An 18,759-nucleotide genomic window follows, 5' to 3' on the forward strand; every position below is an offset into this window, starting at 1 on the left:
TGTAGACTCCTGATCTAAGTTTCTGCCCTGAGCATCCAGAGAGAAAAAAGCAACTAAACTTCAAATAATTAAAAGAAAATAATAAGAGTAGAATTCAAAGTAATAGAAAATTTAAAAAAAAATTAATGAACAGCTAATTTCTGGGAGGAAATCATAATATTGAAAAACCAATACCTATTCCAATAATGATAAAATGATAAAAGACATAAATTAACAAAATCAGGAATGAAAGACGGAACATCATTAGAGATCCTACAAGTATTTAAAAGTAAAATAATTTTTAAAATTATGAAACACTTTATGGCAACACATCCAACGATTTAGAGAAAATGGCTAAATTCCTCACATAAAGAAAGTCTCACATAATCAAAACTAATGCACAAAAAACAAATACAAAAAGGAAAAAAAAATCTGAAGAGTTACTTATCCATTAAACAAATTGAATTTGTTATTTAAAATTTTCTGGAAGGAAATTTCAAGGCAGAGATGGCTGATCTGGTGAATTCTCAAACACTGGATATAAACACAAATAATATTAAAACTACAGGTGACATTATCTTACATATAGAAAAACATAAGGAAACTATAGACAGTATTAGAACTATTAAATTAGTTGAGAAAAGTCTAAACAGTCTACCAAAGGCTACTGAAATTAAGCCGATAAGACAAAGTTGCAGGAAACAAAGTCAATATTACAAAGAAAGGAATTGTCTTTCTACATGCGACCAACACACAATCAAAATCTTTCTTTTTTTTTTCAACTCTATAGAGATATAATGGACACAGGCAATCATCGATTTGCTCTGTTTAGATAGATTTCTTCGCATTTTATATAAGTAGAAACATACAGTATTTATTCATTTTTGTTTGGCTTCTAACTCAAAAATTGGAAGTTTAAAGTAAAAAATTTCAATTTAAAATATCATCAAAGATATAAGAAACAATTAAAAGACAAAATTAAAGTATAAGGCCTTTACAATGAAAAACTGCAGTAAGTTGCTGAGAGAAATTAAAAATCGCAAATAATGGAGTTACAATGTTCATAGATTGAAAGACTCGATATTAAGATATCAACTCTTCCTAAATTTAATTAAAGATTTAAAAAATCCTAATCAAAATTTCAGCAGAATGTTTTTTTGGCACTTGGCAAGCCAATTCTAAAATTTACATGAAAATGCAAATAACCTAAAAAGTCAAAGCAATTGTAAATAAAAAACAGAAGACTTACACCACCTAATTTCAAGAGTTATTATAAAGCTGCAGTAATGAAGAAAGTAGGATACTGGCATAAGGATAATCATACAGATCATGAAACAGTAAGTCCAGAAATAGATCCAGACATAAGCAGTCCATTGATTTTTAAACAATGTACCAACGTAATTTAATGGTACTAAAACATTGATATACATATGAATAAAAAAAGAAAAGCCAAACTTTAATTTGTCACATACACAAAAATTAGTGAAAATGGATCATGGACTTAATCATAAAAGCTACAATAACAAAACTTTAAAAAAATATATAGGAGAATAGCTTCATGACTTTGGAGTAGGTAAAATTTTCTTACGATATAAAGGCACAAACCATAAAAGATGTTTTGAAACAATGGACTTTATCAAAATTAGAAACTTAACTATTCTTAACATTTCTAACAAAATGAAAATTTAAGCCACAGGATGGATAAACATTGTTTTACAATGCATATATCTTACAAATGACATACTCGTATATTCAGAATATATAAAGAACTGTTACATTTCAATAAGAAAAACAATCCAATCTGCAAAAAAAAACAGGAAAAGATTTCAACGGGCTATAGGAACGTGGAAAAAAAAATTAATTGTTAGGAAAATAAAACCAAATAAGATATGACTACCCAGCCACCAGACACTCTTAAAATTACAAAGATTGGCAATACCAAGTGTTGACAAGAATATGGAGCAAATGGAACTTTTATACATTGTTGACAGAAATATAAAATGATACAACCACATTGCAAAACGACTCAGCTGTTTCTTATAAAGACAAGCATATACAGATCCTCCTCTATTTACGATGGGGTTACACCCAGATAAACTCAAGTTGAAGAAATCTTAAGTCAAAAATGCATTTCATACTCCTAACCTACCACATATCAAAGCTTAGCCTGGCCTACCTTAAATGTGCTCAGAACATGTACTTTTGTCTACAGTTGGGTAAAATCATCTAATACAAAGCCTATTTTATAATACAGTTTTGAACATTTCATATAATTTATTATGCATATCGCTTTCTCACCATCATCAAGTCAAAAAACCCCTAAGTCTAATCATCATAAGTCCAGGACACTTACTATTCAACCAGCAATTTTACTGTTATTTATCCAAGAACATATGTCTGTGACAAGACTTATACTCAAATGTCCCAGAGACCTTTATTTATAACAGCCCCAAACTGTAAAAACAAAACAAAACAAAAACTGAGATGTCTACTAACAAGTGAATAGATGAATTGTGGGATAACAATACAACAGAACAATACTCAGTAATGAAAAGGAATGGACTACTCATATAAACAAAAAGACATGGATGAGTCTCAAAATCTCAAAAGCTGAGTGAAGGAAGGCAGAAACAAAAATGTATACTCTGTATGATTCCACCTATGTGATACCCTAGAAGAGACAAATTTAAGTTTTAATACTAAAAAGCACATGTTTGCCTGGGGAAGGGATGGGTTGAATTACATATGGGACACAAGGGGGCTAGCTGGGGCCAAGAATATATTCTATATCTTGATTGTGGTGGAGGTTATATGGATATGTAAACTCATCAAAACTCATTAAAATGTACAATCAAAATGAGTATTTTATTGCATTTAAACAATATAAACAAATGCTCTCAAAGTTGATTTGAAAACTACAGAAAAAAGATACAAATATAAAATATTAAAATCCTCAGAATAAATAAAAGAAGAAATATGTAGGACTTCTATAGAAAAAACTAAAAATGGTTACTGGGGAAATTTTAAGATAAACTAAATAAAGAAATGGAAGGAATGAATGATGTTCACAGTTTGGAAGTCAAATCTTGAAAGAGATTTATAGACACAATAATGCCAGTTGCAATACATCTCTACTTTGCATTCATTGCCAAAGCCCAGCAAGTTGTTTTTAATTTGGAGACTGTCAAACTAATTCTAAAATACAAATGAAAATGCAAAGCATCAAGAAAAGCTTAGACTTTCTTGGAAAAAGGACAACACGGGAAGATCTAAATCAGCAAGATACCGACCTTTATTAAAACACTAAAGCTAATTATGACAGTATCATACAAGGATATACAAAGAGACAAGTGGGGCAGAACTGATTGCCACACAAGAATCCAGTATGTAGGGACATCTGATTTGGGACAAAAGTGACAGAGCATTGGGAAAGAAGAGTTTTTCAAATAAATGATGCTGGGTCATCTTGACATCCACATTACACCCCACCTCATTAAATTCACAAAAATTCAATTCCAGATGGATGCTACTTTTAAATGTAAAAAGCAAAGAGTAAAAAGCAGCCAGAAGATAAGTTATGGAAAATGTAGGCAAAGATCATCTATAACAGAAAAAGCACTAACAAAACTTGATAAACTGAGTTCCATTAAAACTTACAACTTCTGTTGATCAAAACAAACCATCTAGATAATAAGAAAAGCCACAGAATGGGAGAAGGGAGATTTATATATATCTAAGGGCTCATTTTCAAAACGCATAAAGAACCTTCATAAATTAATAAGAAGACAAACAACTCAAGTTTCTTTTTTTTTTCTAAATGGGAAGGAGTTTTCAACAAACAAATCACAAAAGAGGAAAGCCAAAGGACTAATAAATATATAACAAGGTGCTCAACTTCATTAATCATCAGAAAAATGCAACTGAAAATAAAAAACTGGCTAAAATGTAAGGTGACAATACTAAGCATTGTTAAAGAAATGAAGAAATAGTAACAGTCATATGCTGCTGCTGTGTTAGTAAACTTACATAACCACTGTGGAAAACCCATTATGTAGCCGAATTGAACTTGCACAAACACTATGAATCAGCAATTCTAGTCTAAGGTACCCAACAGATACGCATACAAATGTGCAGTAAATCCAAGAGTAATATACAGGCAGCATTTCTATGTAAAAGGCAGCATTATTTGTAATAGCTCCAAACAGGAAAATTCCAATCATCATCATCAGTAAGACATATTAATAAATTGTAATGTACACCCACAAAGGAATAAAAATAAACAAATTATTGCTACATACATGCAATGTGGATGTATTGCATAAACATAATATTGAACAAAAGAAGCCAGAGACAAAATAATACATACTGTGCAATTCCATTTATATACAATTCAAAAAGATAATACTAACCTACTATTAAAAGTCAGGGTGGTGAATTGAAGAGAAGCAAGAATAGTGATAGGAAAAGGAGCACAGTGTGGAGGCTTCTTGGGTACCTGTAACATTCTACTACTTGACTTGGGTGAGGCTACCATGACCCAATGTTAGCATTGTTCATTTGTTCATTGAGCTTTTACACACTGCATTTGTGTGATACTTAAATTAATAACATGAATATACCCACAACAATGTGTAAAAACCTTTTTGGTAATAAAAAGTTGTCTGTTATTTACCTATACAAAAATGTGAATACCTATACGTACATGTGTGTGCGTATGTGTATGTGCAATTTAACTCCAAAAATATGGCCCAGTCTCTTCTAGGAGCACTCTTTGATATGCTACTAAAAACCATTTTTAACTGTTAATCACAATAAAAAATATAATGTTTGGTTATTCAAGTCCCAATTATATATATTATATATAACATAAAAGATTTATTTTGAAAGTCTATATTTTAAACTTTTCATTACCACCTCAAAGATGCCCAATTTAAAAAAAAAAAAAAATTATTGGGGAATATTGGGGAATGTGTGTTTCTCCAGGGCTGATCAGCTCCAAGTCGTTGTCCTTCAATCAAGTTGTAGAGGGTGCAGCTCAGCTCCAAGTCCAGTCACTGTTTTCAATCTTAGTTGCAGGGAGCGCAGCCCACCATCCCATGCAGGAATTGAACCCGCAACCTTGTTGTTGAGAGCTCAAGCTCTGACCAACTGAGCCATCCAGCCGCCCCTCCTGAGGCTCAGTGGCAGCTCGTTGTCTTCAATCTAGTTGTGGAGGGCTCAGCTCACTGGCCCATGTAGGAATCAAACCAGCAAACCTGTTGTTCAGAGCTCACGCCCTAACCAACTGAGCCATCCGGTTGTCCCCAAAGATGCCCACTTTTATCATGTTACCAATTGTACATGTTTTTACTTTATTGGAAACAGTAACGTGCTATATGACAATGGGTTATAAATTCAGCAGAGTCAATGTCTGAAAGTCATTCAAGATCTCTGGAGTCTGAAATACAACACCAGATTTATATATAATGAATAACTAGCTAAACATATTAAAACAATACAATTATGAAATGTAGTCATAAAATACCTATTTAACCATTCTCAAGAATTCGTAACTATATACCTTTGTGTTCCTGTACCATTTCACTACGTGTGAGAGGGCAGGAGGGAATGAAATGAGTAAAAAACAAAACAAATAGCACTGTATACCTCATGTTTTCAGCCGAGTCTTCTGGCATTGGAGCAACAGTTTGTACAGCTGGAAGGTTTTTGCTAGTAGCACCATTCACAAAACTAGAAGAGGAGGAAGAGGAGGAGGACCCTGAATCCACTGCACCTGTGTCCAAAATAATAATTTTTAGCCTTAAACATAAATTTATTGAACAAGATAATTTTCAGTACATCATTACTATCTGATTTTGAAGAATTACTTATCTGAATTTCAAAACAGAATTTCACAATTAAAAAATCATTTGGCCATTAGAACACTAATAACTGTATAATTATAAATAATAAGTGTTGCATAAAATCCAGTTGATTTACTTATATTAATCTAACAAAAGTACATATTACAAATGGGGTATAAATAAAAGACATCAACAAATGAAAGTAACTTTAGATAAAATGAGGCTGATAAAACAATGCAAATTTAGATGTGAAAAATTTGTTTTATTCTTATGCTGTAATATTTTTAGTTTTCAACATTTAAGACATAATTTACAATAAACTGAGCATAAATTTGTGGCAGTGCAGCATCAAAAGTTTATTTTGATAAAATGATTGCTTAAGAAGGGCTATAATGAATATAATTGTACCTGATTTAAAAATAATGAGCTCTCTTCAACGATATGAAGGTTCCATTTTAGAACAGACTTTTCTATAATAACCATGCAAGTATACGAAATAGCTATGGAGTTGAGAGACATCTAGTGTTCCTAAATATTATCTTATCTTACACTAATTCCAGTAAAACTGAGTTGCTTACTAGGATTTTCCACTCTCTAACACTTACATTGTCAAAATATAAACTGGTCAATGGGCCCAATTTAGATGTTGGCCCACAAAATGTGTATGTGTGTGTGTGTGTGTGTGTGTGTGTGTGTGTCTAAGAAGGTTTATTACTTACATTTTGTTTTCCATTGTAATATTATATACTTTATACTACCTCTAGACTTCTTGCTACCATTGCTTTCTATGTCTATTATTAATTCATGAAATAGAAATTAGAAGAAAATAACTTGTTTTATATAAAAAGAGGTGGCTTAGTTTTTCATTTACCTATATTTTAAAAATAAGGACTTATTTAAAAAAATACCAAATGCAGATTTTTTCTACTGCATTGGCACATTTCCAAAATCTTAACATTTTTTTCTGGTATACATTTTGGTAAAAGAAAAACATTTTTTATGCATATTTCTAGAAAGCAAAATGAGTATAACGAGTAAGATTGTAAACTGAATACAAAAACTTTATATAAAGTCTTCAGAGAAGACAGATATAAATATTTATTTATAATATAGATAAATCAAAGATGTTATGTTCCTTAACACAATGCCATAAGTGATGTTTATTTGCTCATATAAATGTGCTTCGTAAGAGCACATTCTACTTACTACAACCCCATAAATGTGTTTTTCATGATAATGTCAGACTCAGGTGGTATGATAAACAAGATATATACAAAAAGCACAAAGAAGAGCTATGAAATTAATAAAAAAATGGGAGGAATCTAAGTAATGATAATAGATGGAAAAAGTTCAAGGCTATACAGTTTGGAGAAGAGAAGGCTACTATAGTCAGGGAAGAAAAGTCAGGGATCATCTTGCGTTGTATAAATACCTAAAATGGAATCACAAAGATTTGGGTAAGGATTTATTTAGCTATTAATCAACAGGAACATTTCTGGAAATTTACCAAAAAAAAAAAAAAGAAAAGAAAAGAAAAGAAAAGAAAAGAAAAAGAGGCAATTTTAGGCAGGCTTTTAAAATTTGTAGTGATTTGGAATTTTCTGTTCCTAGAATCATTAGGAAAATGTTGGACAATGAATTGGATACAACTGTAATCTAAGTATATAAATTAATTCAATGTCAAACAATGGTTCTTATTCACATGCATTTTTTTATCAAGTTGAAGCTCTTGCTTATCATGAAGGTTCTTAGGGGAGCTCTGCTTTCCCTTAAGATGATTTAGCAAAAAAAAAAAAAAAAATACATTAAGATTCAAAGTCACTAAATCTGTTTTCTGTCACTAACATATTTAACATATCTTGTTATTCTTGATACACTTCACTATTACATATCAAACTTCAGCATTCCAATTATATTTGGTTTTGCTCCCCAAATACCTTTCAGCAATCTGACTTCACTCTGAAAGTAAATAGCACTACGTTTTGAGAAGACTCAAAACCAAAACTAATAGTGTCCTCTAAGATGACCACTAAAAAATACAACCTAGAACTACAGACACATTCTGAAAGGTTAGTAACAAAGTATAACCTTCTTAAAGACTAAGGTAACCTTAAATGATCAGGGTATTTTATTCTTAAGGCCAACTAAGCAGAAAAATGAAGATATAAAAAACAGAAAGAAAAAGATGAGGTATCACAAAAATATATAAGGACAATACCTGTTGTATTAATCATACTTTTTGGTGTAGCTCCAGTAGCAGCAAATATGTTAGAGGTGCTGCCTGCTGGCAGCCCACTTCCAGCAGCAGTGGCTCCCACCGTGGTGACAGCTAAACTACCTGGAGGTGGCTTCTTCACAGGCACCACGACACTCCTGTGAAGAAAGAAATGATGGAAAATAATAATCAACACAAGGTCAGGATGAATTCTAATCCTACCATGGCAGATACACATAGTCAACAGAATTGTCTTGTCTCTCTCCTTCCTCTTTAAACTTCTGAGCACACTTCATTGGTGAAAACAATATGGATATTAAGGATACATTGTAAAGTGTGTTGACCACTAGAATTCATGTGGCAAACATTTATGTAAGATTTCAAGTTTGCAAACCTTTTTCAAGATGGCATGTGGGCTATAATTATAAATTTGGGAAAACTAGAAAAATATGTGTTCAAGTTAGAATATTTTGCATATGCACACGGGGCTCTCTTTGCAAAATGTACATAATATGTCTATCTTACCTACATTACATTCTCCATATGTAAAATAGTCAGAAGAACTTTGAAAGCTTCTTCATAATAAAGAAAAAAAAAAGAAAGGAACACTGATAACATATAATGGCCTTATAAGGCTATATTTTATTTTTTTAAACAAAATTGAGTTGTTTTTCAGAGTAGGAATGTCATTATAATAAAAAAAAATTAAGGTGATACACTAGACATTTGGTGAAAAATCTATTTTGCTTTTAAGCTTTGACTTTTTGAACACAGGAGTTGAGTATTTTCTCCTGTATTTTTTAGCATAGTTAAATGAATTTCATAACAAAAGTCTGAAGATTACATTGTGTTAACTTTAAATTATAAATGAATATGAATATTCGTCAATTTAAAAGCTAAATATCTTCATTTCTCTACAAGGAAGCTTCATTCTTCCCAAAGTTTACAGCACTGCAATATCATTTAACACACACTTTTAAGCTCTACTCAACTGTCATTGAACTTATTTATCTTAGAAAGCAGATGATGAGATGTTTTAAGCTCAAGTGTAATGCTTGAGAACTGGCGACTGACAGTACAAAACTATCCAACCTAAACTAGGTCTTCAAATGTATCTGTGTTTTATGATTTTCCCATTAAAAAGCTCTACTTAAAGGAATCCATATCAATGGCTTGTTCTCAAATAAGTCTATAGCTTAAGCCTCCTTACTACTGTTATTTTGTTCAAAGAAACACTTTTGTTAATGTCTCCAATGACTTCTTCAATGACAAAACTCTAACTTTGTAAGAATTATTATTCTCAATTTTAAGAGTTCTTAGAATTTTTTTTTGTAACCAAAGGTATTATAACCTTAAATAATTTTACACATGTCAAAATTTTTTTTTTTCATTATCTCTGGGTACTTTCTTCTTTTCTCTTTATGGATACAGTCAAATTCATTAGACTCAACCTTGAATTCTCAACTATCTTACTAAATCACCAAAAGCACACATTATGTTTTCAGCAATCTGACTTCCTTATTAGCCATTCCTTATCTAATGACTTCATTTATTTCATTGAGAGGCAGTGGGACATTATGGAAAGAATATAGGATGTGGACTTAGAAGACTAAGTCATGAGAACTAAATCATTCTCAAGCTGTATGATCTGAAGTTAATTTCTCACTATAAAAATGGTAAGATGAATGCCATTTATTGCACATATAAGAGGGGAGAATAAATGAGACTGTATTTAAAAGGACTTTGTCAGTTATGAGATGTCTTATAAATGTTAGTAATTGTCACCACTGTCTAAAGTGAAATAATGCTCTGCCTATAAGATATAAAGTATCTAGTCATAATCATCTACATAAAGAAAAATTTAAAGAAGAACAAACTGTAATTTTGGGTTTACTATCAAAATTCTTCTCTAAACCTCTAAAATAATGTTGAGATGCACTATTTCATTGGCTGTCTAGCAAAAAAACAAAATGATAAATTCTTGACTTGAAGAGAAGTCATCAGTGAAACTATAATACTTTTTCTACATCTGTCATTAAAATCCTTATGGGTAAAATAAAGAAACACAAGCTGATTGGCAGTGCTGTGAGACGAATTTGAAGATGGTAGAAAAACTATTACCAAAGATTCCTAATTAGCATTTCATTGCCAACTATGTGCAAAATCTCTCTGTAAGACCATTACAGGTCTTTTGCCAAGTGCTAAGGCTAAGAAGTATATTATGAAAAGTTAATTACATGGATGAGAGAAAGAAAAGTTTAATGTCAATAACCTGTAACGATGGCTTGTAAATAAATGCAAAGATTGTATGTCTGTCTCCAAAAATCTGAAAGTATCTGATTTAATAGTAATTGATATGAAAGCCTCCAGACACTTCATTGACTGTAAACTCAGCAGAGTCTGAAAGTGTGGCATGGTATATAAATACAGTAACACGATGGCTAAAAGCCCAGCTATTAATGTCAGGCAGACCTGAGTTAGAATTCTACCTCCAACAATTACCAGATGTGTGGTATTAGGCAAGCCAAAATCTCTAAGCTCCATTTTCCTTACCTTTAAAATTAGTTTCAATAGCTTGTACCTCATTAGCTTGTTATAAAGATAAAAGGGCATAATGCATATAAAGTACTTAGCACTTTACCTGGAATATTGTAAGTGGTCAATACATTTTAGCTATTATTAGTATTTTTATGGCTCCCAAAAGTGCTGATGCAATCTGGGTCTACATCAGCAACAGTACTCAGATGGAAAGAAGCAATAAACCTGATACGCTTTGTGATTGTCAGACCTCATAAACAAAATCCTATGAGTGGTTTTAGGCACCATATTTCAAGAATAATGACAAAGAGCATCACATCCATAAGGAACAATTATGATGACAGTAGATCTGCAGAACAAGCCATGTGAGGAAAGGAGAAGAGATTAAAATATAAAATAAAATAAAAAGAAAAAAAATTATACCAATTTTTTAAAATCTGAAGGTATATGATAAGGAAACAAAGGAAACTTACATCATATCTCCAAATATCAAATTAGGAACAAGGGGAATAAATTGTTAGTAACTTTTATGAGCTCCATGTTCAGCTGGCCAGGATGATCATGACACAAGGGTTGAGTGGAGAGAGGGGCAGCTGGATGTGATTGATTTTTCAGATTCTTTCTCAGTCTACAACTTTATCCATTTATAAGAACTACTATTTCCCCTTTGATTATTATGGCCAAATTGTTATTCTGGATCAGAGGACTGTATATTCTTATCCTTCATACCATTTCTTCACTGACTATCTATTCCCTAACACCTCAAACCATTCTGTGTCCTAAGCAATCTATTTACAAATAATTTGAAAGTTTACACTTATCAGTATGTGTTGATAACGCATTAGTTATCTTTTGGAATGTTATTTTGTATTTTCGACTACTTATACATGAAAATGAAATTCTACTCTTACAAAATCTTCTATCAGATTGTCATCCAACTTTCCTCTTGGTTACCTATTCCACCTACTCCAAAGGCTTACGTAGGAGTCTATGTACCCACTTGGGGTGCACAAATACCCTGAAATACACACAACTTTCTGGAATACATACACTTTTTCTAGGGTGAGCACATAATATTTATATAGATTTCAAAAATATATGCTCTGACACAAAAGCTATGTCCCTCCAATCTCAACTACTAACATATTCCACTCTTCTTGTAGATCAGGTAATCCTAGACTCCTCTACACTACACACAATTTACCAATTACATTCATCTATCTTAAGAATATCCTTCCCATGTTTTCCCACCCAGTTTTGTACTTCTGTCCCACACCTTTAAGACAGTAAATTAAAGAGTGGATAATTCCCTTATATACATATAACCTTCACATACTCCAAGATGGTTAAATGTTATCAAAACAGCACAAGCCAGGAAGTTACGCTTTCTAATTCACTTCAATAAAATGTTCCACTGAGTGATTAATTACATGTTCTGTAATACACTGAGTGAAGCATAATACATATAAGCACAAATACTTCCACTACTGAATTTATCCTCTCTCAAAGCCAGAGAGTTGGGGTGTGATCTAAAATTCATTCATTCATTTAACAAACATTTATTAAGCACTAGGATATGTGAGCGACTGTTCTCGGTGTTCATATATAGCCATGTATAAAACAGATAAAACTCTCTGCCCTCATGGAATTTGCATTCCAATAGGGAAAGACATAAATACAAGTGCTATGAGAAAAACAAAGCATAAGGCATATTATTGGAAGGATGGCTAAAAGGTGGTACTTGAGGAAACACTGAAGGGGGTGAAGTAACAAGCCGTGAGGATATTATCTAAGGAAGAGTCTCACAGGCAGAGGGAACAGGGAAAAGGTTGGTTTGACTTGAGAAGATTGATTAACGTGGAAAGTTTTAAGAGATGAGCTCAGATCATAGGTCCTTGTAATCCACTGTTTGTTTGTTTTCTCAGATGGGATCAGAAGCCATTATTAATAGCTTATGAACAGGAAGGAATGTGATCTTAGGCTACAATAGGATCACTCTGGCTGCTGTGTTAAGGAATGACTTAAGGGGGGAAATGTAATGGGCGGGTTGAAGGGGGCGATTGGAAACATACAATAATCCAAACAAGAAATGATAGTAGTTTGGATTGGAATGGCAAAGTGAAAGTGGTGAAAAGTGGGTCAAATTTTGACTATATTAAGAAGGCAGAGCAGACAGGATTTGCAAAAGAATGGATGTGGGTGTGAGAAAAGTGGAAGATGGTGTAAAGATTTTCCCCTCAAGCAACTGAAAGAGCAGAGCTGCCATTAACTAAGATTGGGATAACTGGGACTGGAGCAGGATTTTTAAAAAAACTGTTAAGTTATTAATCATGCAAGTAGTGATGCTGAATAAGCAGTTGGATAGATGAATATCTAGTACAGGAGAGAGGTTTGGGCTGAGACATAAATTTGTGAATCATCAGCCTATATGCTATTTAATGCTAGGATCATAGATGAAATCACCAAAGAAGTGAGTGAAAATGGTAGAAGAAGTGGTCCAAGGACAGAATCTTGGGGTCTCCATTAATTAGTTCTGTGACTTTGTCAAAAGGATACTACCTTAACTGTGTACCTCAAAGATTTGTCCTAAATATAAACTGAGATACTGAAGGTAAGAAAGGGCTTTTCAATAGTGACTCATTAAAGCAATTGAGCTTCCTAATTATTCATAGCACTGTGTAAGAATCCCTTTCTTCTTTCTGTTCCCTCCCTCCTTTCTGTAACACTTACTGAACACTGACAGGTTAATGGAATACAAAGACAATTAAGACACTACCCATGCCTTAGAGATACTTGAAGGAAATACAAGAGAAAAACAAATCAACTGTGCAATATATTTCAATAACTGTTCTGATCAGAGTTATGCACAGAGTTAAGAGTGAGCTGAATCTAAAAGGATCAACCGAAATTAGGCAAGAGGACAAAAGTTCAATAGTAAACTTAGGCAAAGAGATGACAAAACATAGGAGACTGAAGAAATTGCAAAAAGATCCTTAAAACGGGTGAAAGGTGAGGACTTTCCATTGCAAACTAACAAGTTCATTCTTTATTGTATAATAACAAGAAATTATTTCAGGATCTTCATCAGTTTTGTATTGAAGAAAAACGTCTCTGGCATAAATGTAGAATATACATTTGGGGAAGAAAGCATATTAAATATGAGGCTAGTTAGGAAGTTACAGAAGAAATCCATTTGAGAGATGCCGATGCCTAAAGTAGCTTTCAAAATGGATATGTCATATTTTTGTGGGATTCAAGTCTTTCTATTTTTCTTCTCTTCTCTCTCTCTCTCTCTTTTTTAAATTTTTAAAATGTTTTTACTATATAGGCAGAATAGAGGTCTTTCAATCAAGTTTAAAAACAGCCATTGATTACTTTTTTGAGACTAATTACAAGACCATTTCATTTTTCATAGAATTTTGAAATTTTATGGGACTTGGTAGAAATGCATTATTCTGAATGTTGGGAATCTGAGTCCGAGAGCCCAAGAACTAGACAGAGGTCACACAACTGATTACAAAGAGACCCATTATTAGTAGCCAGATCTCCTAATTTCCAGGTTATCACAACACCCCCCCCCCCCCAGCAAGGCTTATAGATGTAAAACATTTATTTTAAGAAAAAATTGGGACTTTGGAGAAAAACAATCTGCTACTGATTTTAGGGAGACATTTCAATTTACTGATGTTCATGAGAAATCACAAGATTATTGCTATGATGTTTTCATGTTTTATGAGTCCCTATTTTATAAAATATTTAGAACACCAATAGAAAAAATACATATAAGAAATAATTATGTATTTTATCAAGCTGCCCTTTAAAGAGAGATACTGTTTCAGCTCACTGACTATCTGTAAATGCCAAGAGAGACAAAGGCAACAAAATTGGGAAAATTATGATACCACCAAAACTGCACCTTCTAGTAATTAGCCTTAAAATACTATACCCAGGGCATATGAAGTATAAAAGCTGGGATTCCAGTGACTAGATATCAGAGAGATTTTGAAATGTGGCAGATTTTTAATCAATTTGGCTTACATTTACTTGTTTGTCCTCTAAATAATATAATCAAAATACTTTTTTAAAAAAAATTAGAAACTACAAGAACAGAAATTGAAGTCCTCAGCAGTAATGGTAATTTTTTATAATCTTACTTAATTCTAAGTTTAAAGAAGTCAATGTACGAGGATTCCATCAAATCTATGAAATGTTTATTTATTATGTACTGTAAATTGTCATCCTCAGCATTAACGTAAAGAATGTTAATGTTAAAAACCTAGAGAAAAAATACCTAACTTAAGCTTGTACTTTAAGTTTAATAATATGAAGGCTATCTACGTTGCTTTTTTAGTCCTATCAGATTTTTAAAATATATTTTATTTTAAGAGATTTTCTTTCTCAGAGAGTGAAACACTTGGAAGCAAGAATATTAACGTTTGAGGGAAAAAAAATTCAGACTATTTTGCCTGAACATATCAAACCCAGAAATTCGAATATAAACAGGTTTGCAAAATCCTAAGGGATGAAGTATAAATCCTGTAAGATCCACGTTTGTTAGCTAGAGAAGCTTCTGGTGATAGCCTAGATTTAAAATAATTTTCTAAACATAATAACAGTTAAAATGTATGGAGAAACACAATGTCCCTTGCTTTTTTTTTTTTTTTAAATCTTTTGTCCAAACTAAAGGGGAAATCTCAAGAATCCCTGAGGAATCATGACTGAGCTAAACCACAGATACATACCAAATTCTCAAGTGATTAAAAATATGTGGATACATAGGATTAAAATTTTAGTATAAAAGATAAGGTAAAGCTTAATTGATGGGTTAGGAGAACCGCATTACCCCAACCTAAAAGTTACAAGGTTACTAATACATAAAAAATATAGTACAGCCAGAATATTTTATAAGCCATAAATCTATGTAGAAATCTACCAAAAGAGACAGTATTTTGAGAAACTTTGCAACTTAATTTATGAGTTCCATGGTGAGATTATTAAGTGCTTCTGTTAGAAATAGAACCAAAGTATTTCTCTTTGCTTTACAGTGATAGAACATTAGAAAAGCTGTTATAGTTTTACATTGTAGTTGCTAGACACACACAGTGGTTTCTCACTCTATAATAATACCAGAGGATCTCTAGCATTTTCACTGCTGTACAAAATCCATAAATATACAAACATAAATTTTAAAAATACAAATAAAAAATAAAAATTTGTTAGGGCCACTCAGTGTAATCAATGACATTTACTTAACTCTTCACAGATGATGTGGGAGGAAATGGGGGTCAAAAAAATCAGTACTTTCCATATATGTAGGTAAGAATATTTATATATTTTGTAATACAACCTGGTGAAAGATTTAATACTAAAATAAAAAAAATGTTTATTTTAGTTAATTCTGCTTCTAAAATTTGCCATTGCAGTTTACCTAATGAAAATTAACTTCAAAAAATAAGAAACAAACTTCAAAGCACTGAAATTCATCATGGCTCCAATTCTAAGCAGTGAGAAACACCCTACGGAGAACTTAAGTTAACAGAACTCAAATCACATCAGTTGTTTTAGAAAGTTATTTCCAACCTTACAATCTAGAATAAGTATAAAGAAAACATTGTTAGTATGTTTGCAATAGAACTAATAAACTACTGGCTAAAGTGAAACCCTAGTGGATTCCATGGGGGTTTTACAATATTGTTATTAAGAATGATTTAGTTATAAAGAAATGAGCAACTGAGTTCATAGCTATTTTTCAACTAAAGATAAAAATGATAAGTACATTATTGGTGCAGTAAGGCCCATGATAATTCTGTGTTTGAAACTGGTAGTATTCAGGACTTTTATTCTAAAGCCTGTCATCTTGGATCCATTTTCAAGGAATTCAATCTGATGTTAAAAGACATGTCATAACTTGGGTTTCAGGCTTTAGTGCTTCAGAAATATGTTTATATACTTCATAATGTAATTATAGTTACCTTAAAACAGATAAGGCAAATGGTAGCAATATTTTGGAAATATAATTGAAAAATGCAGTTGTCCAGAAACACTTGGGGGATGATGTCTTGGAAAAGCTGCTCAAAGCTCCAGAGTTTGAAGTTAAATTTTTGATGTTGTCACTCTCAATCTATTGAATGGCTGACAGACAATCAAACCCGTCTGGCTGGCTGGCAGCTCATTTTGCTGGCAGGTGGCAAACAATTAGACACACCAATTTGTGCCTCCTGATGACATTAAAGCATGAAACTAAGTTGTATGCAGGGCCTAGTGATTTGTGTGAAAGCATTTCAAAAATAATACTCTTTGCCTTGGCAACTCATTTCAGACTGCCACCTCCCATTATGGCTTTGAGCAGTGAAGACGACAGACTTGAGTTACGTGCAGTGCAAGGCCGCTTCTGTTCAATCCGTCATCAGCGCCCCCTGAGACCTCAATCCCCTCTTTTCATCAATATCACCTCATCATTTACATTTGATAGTACTTGAGCTACTGCATATATTAACTACACTGGAGTCCTTTTCCTAAAAAGAATTGAAATACGCTTTGTGTACCTCGATTTCATTTCTATGTATGCAATTTGGAATAATGATTTCACTTCCATTGCATTTTGCACAAATGCTACCGGTAACAACAACAAAAAGTTCTGTTTTTTTAAAAAGCAATATTCTCAAAAGTGTAATAAATTTTGAGTAGCTAAAAATATTGGAACTCAAGTGATTAAGTTTTAATGAAAAAAAATTGTTCTAACAATAATCCAAATTAAAAATGTTTGACTTAATCTTTATTTCATTGGATTCTCCTGTGAAAATCAAAATAGTTCTTTGCATTTATTGTTCTGTATTTTAACAAAATTTAGATAATTTAAAATTAAATGGAACATAAAACTTCCATAACCATAAATTCAATTATTGTAAAAATTATTTACATATATAGATTTATAGGGCTATATAATTAGAGATACTTACATGCATATATTTACATATACTCATAAACACACAGGTAACCTGAGACCATAAACCAAACTGGTGAGATAGAGGAACATCAATATGAAATGGCATAAGGAATGTCCGAGGAACTGAATAAATGAACATCTGAATATATTATTAATACAAACCATTTAAAAAAAGAAATATTTTCCTATATTTACAGACCCTATTATTTTTAGTTTTTAAAATTTATGACATTTAACACAGTTTATCTTATATGACAATTATTTGCAAACATTTTACGTCCTTTTGCTACTCTTAGTTCATAGAAGACAAAAGTAATTTTATTCATCTTTATATCCAACATGATGACTAATGCCATTTGTATTTACAGAATTCATTTTCAAGAAATATGTGTAAGACACTGGTCAAAATGTGCATATGCAAAGTTTAAATTATATTTATATATAAAAAAGATAATTCATCCTTACTGAAGATGACTTTAGTGCCACACTTCTACCCCTAAACACTAAAAAATTACTGTCTCTAGAGGATTCAAAATGGCAGAGTAAACATTGTGCTTGCCTCGTCCCATGACCACATTAAAATTAAAACTAAATTATAGTACAATCAACCTGGAGAACCATCTGAAGTGTAGATGAAAAGAAATCCTATAACTAAGGATATAAAGTAGCCACGTTGAGTTGGTGGTGGGGGCAAAGACATAGAACAGGACTGCCCCACACCATGTGGTGGTTGAGAATCAGGAGGAATATCTCAGCCATGCAAGACTTCCCCACCCCTAAGGAGTAAGGGATGCCAGCCTCCCCACCCCAAAGCACTGATGCTGGGAAGAGGAGCCCCCACAACATTTATCTGTGCAAAACAGTGGTGATTCCAACCCCCTCCCAGGTGGGAAGGGAAGGAAAGCTGCAGAAAATCCAGATATCCTCTTAAAGGGTCTGCATATAGACTCACTCACTGCAGGCACCAACTCTAGGCTCGAACAGAGGGATGAGTGTAGCATCTTCGTCCCATGCAGCTGGAAGGTGGGTGACATCTTTCCTGTGTGGAGCCCTCCCCCACATGAACAAATCTGAATCTGCATTGGCCTGGTGAGCTCTGCATGCTCCACCCTGGTAACACCCAGGAACCCTGCCCCACTGAACTAGTGCAACGCCAGAGGCATTTTATTGATGAGCAGCCACCCCTGCTGGCATGGCACTCTTTCTTGGACAACTCTCAGGGGTCCACGGGCACTGCG

At 32.8% G+C, this 18,759-nt stretch overlaps 1 protein-coding gene and 1 long non-coding RNA gene across 11 annotated transcripts in view; one reads left to right on the plus strand and one right to left on the minus strand.

Annotated features, from left to right (window-relative positions):
- Nucleotides 1-18,759, minus strand: part of NBEA (neurobeachin) — a 661,793-nt gene that overhangs the window by 405,560 nt on the left and 237,474 nt on the right. For 6 of the 7 annotated variants that reach the window (XM_074330026.1, XM_074330023.1, XM_074330027.1 and 3 more), the window contains 2 exons: nt 8,041-8,195; nt 5,626-5,752 (listed from right to left, as the gene is read on the minus strand). In XM_074330026.1, the coding sequence (XP_074186127.1) occupies nt 5,626-5,752; nt 8,041-8,195 (282 nt within the window). The remainder of the gene's footprint in view (nt 1-5,625; nt 5,753-8,040; nt 8,196-18,759) is intronic. The other variant, XM_074330024.1, reaches the window with a different exon arrangement.
- The window catches only part of LOC109449832 (uncharacterized), a 265,241-nt gene that overhangs the window by 62,633 nt on the left and 183,849 nt on the right, over nt 1-18,759 (plus strand). The gene's annotated exons all lie outside the window — the stretch shown is intronic.

This window comes from Rhinolophus sinicus, linkage group LG04, assembly GCF_036562045.2.
Source record: "Rhinolophus sinicus isolate RSC01 linkage group LG04, ASM3656204v1, whole genome shotgun sequence".
In the NCBI taxonomy this organism is placed as follows: Eukaryota; Metazoa; Chordata; class Mammalia; order Chiroptera; family Rhinolophidae; genus Rhinolophus; species Rhinolophus sinicus.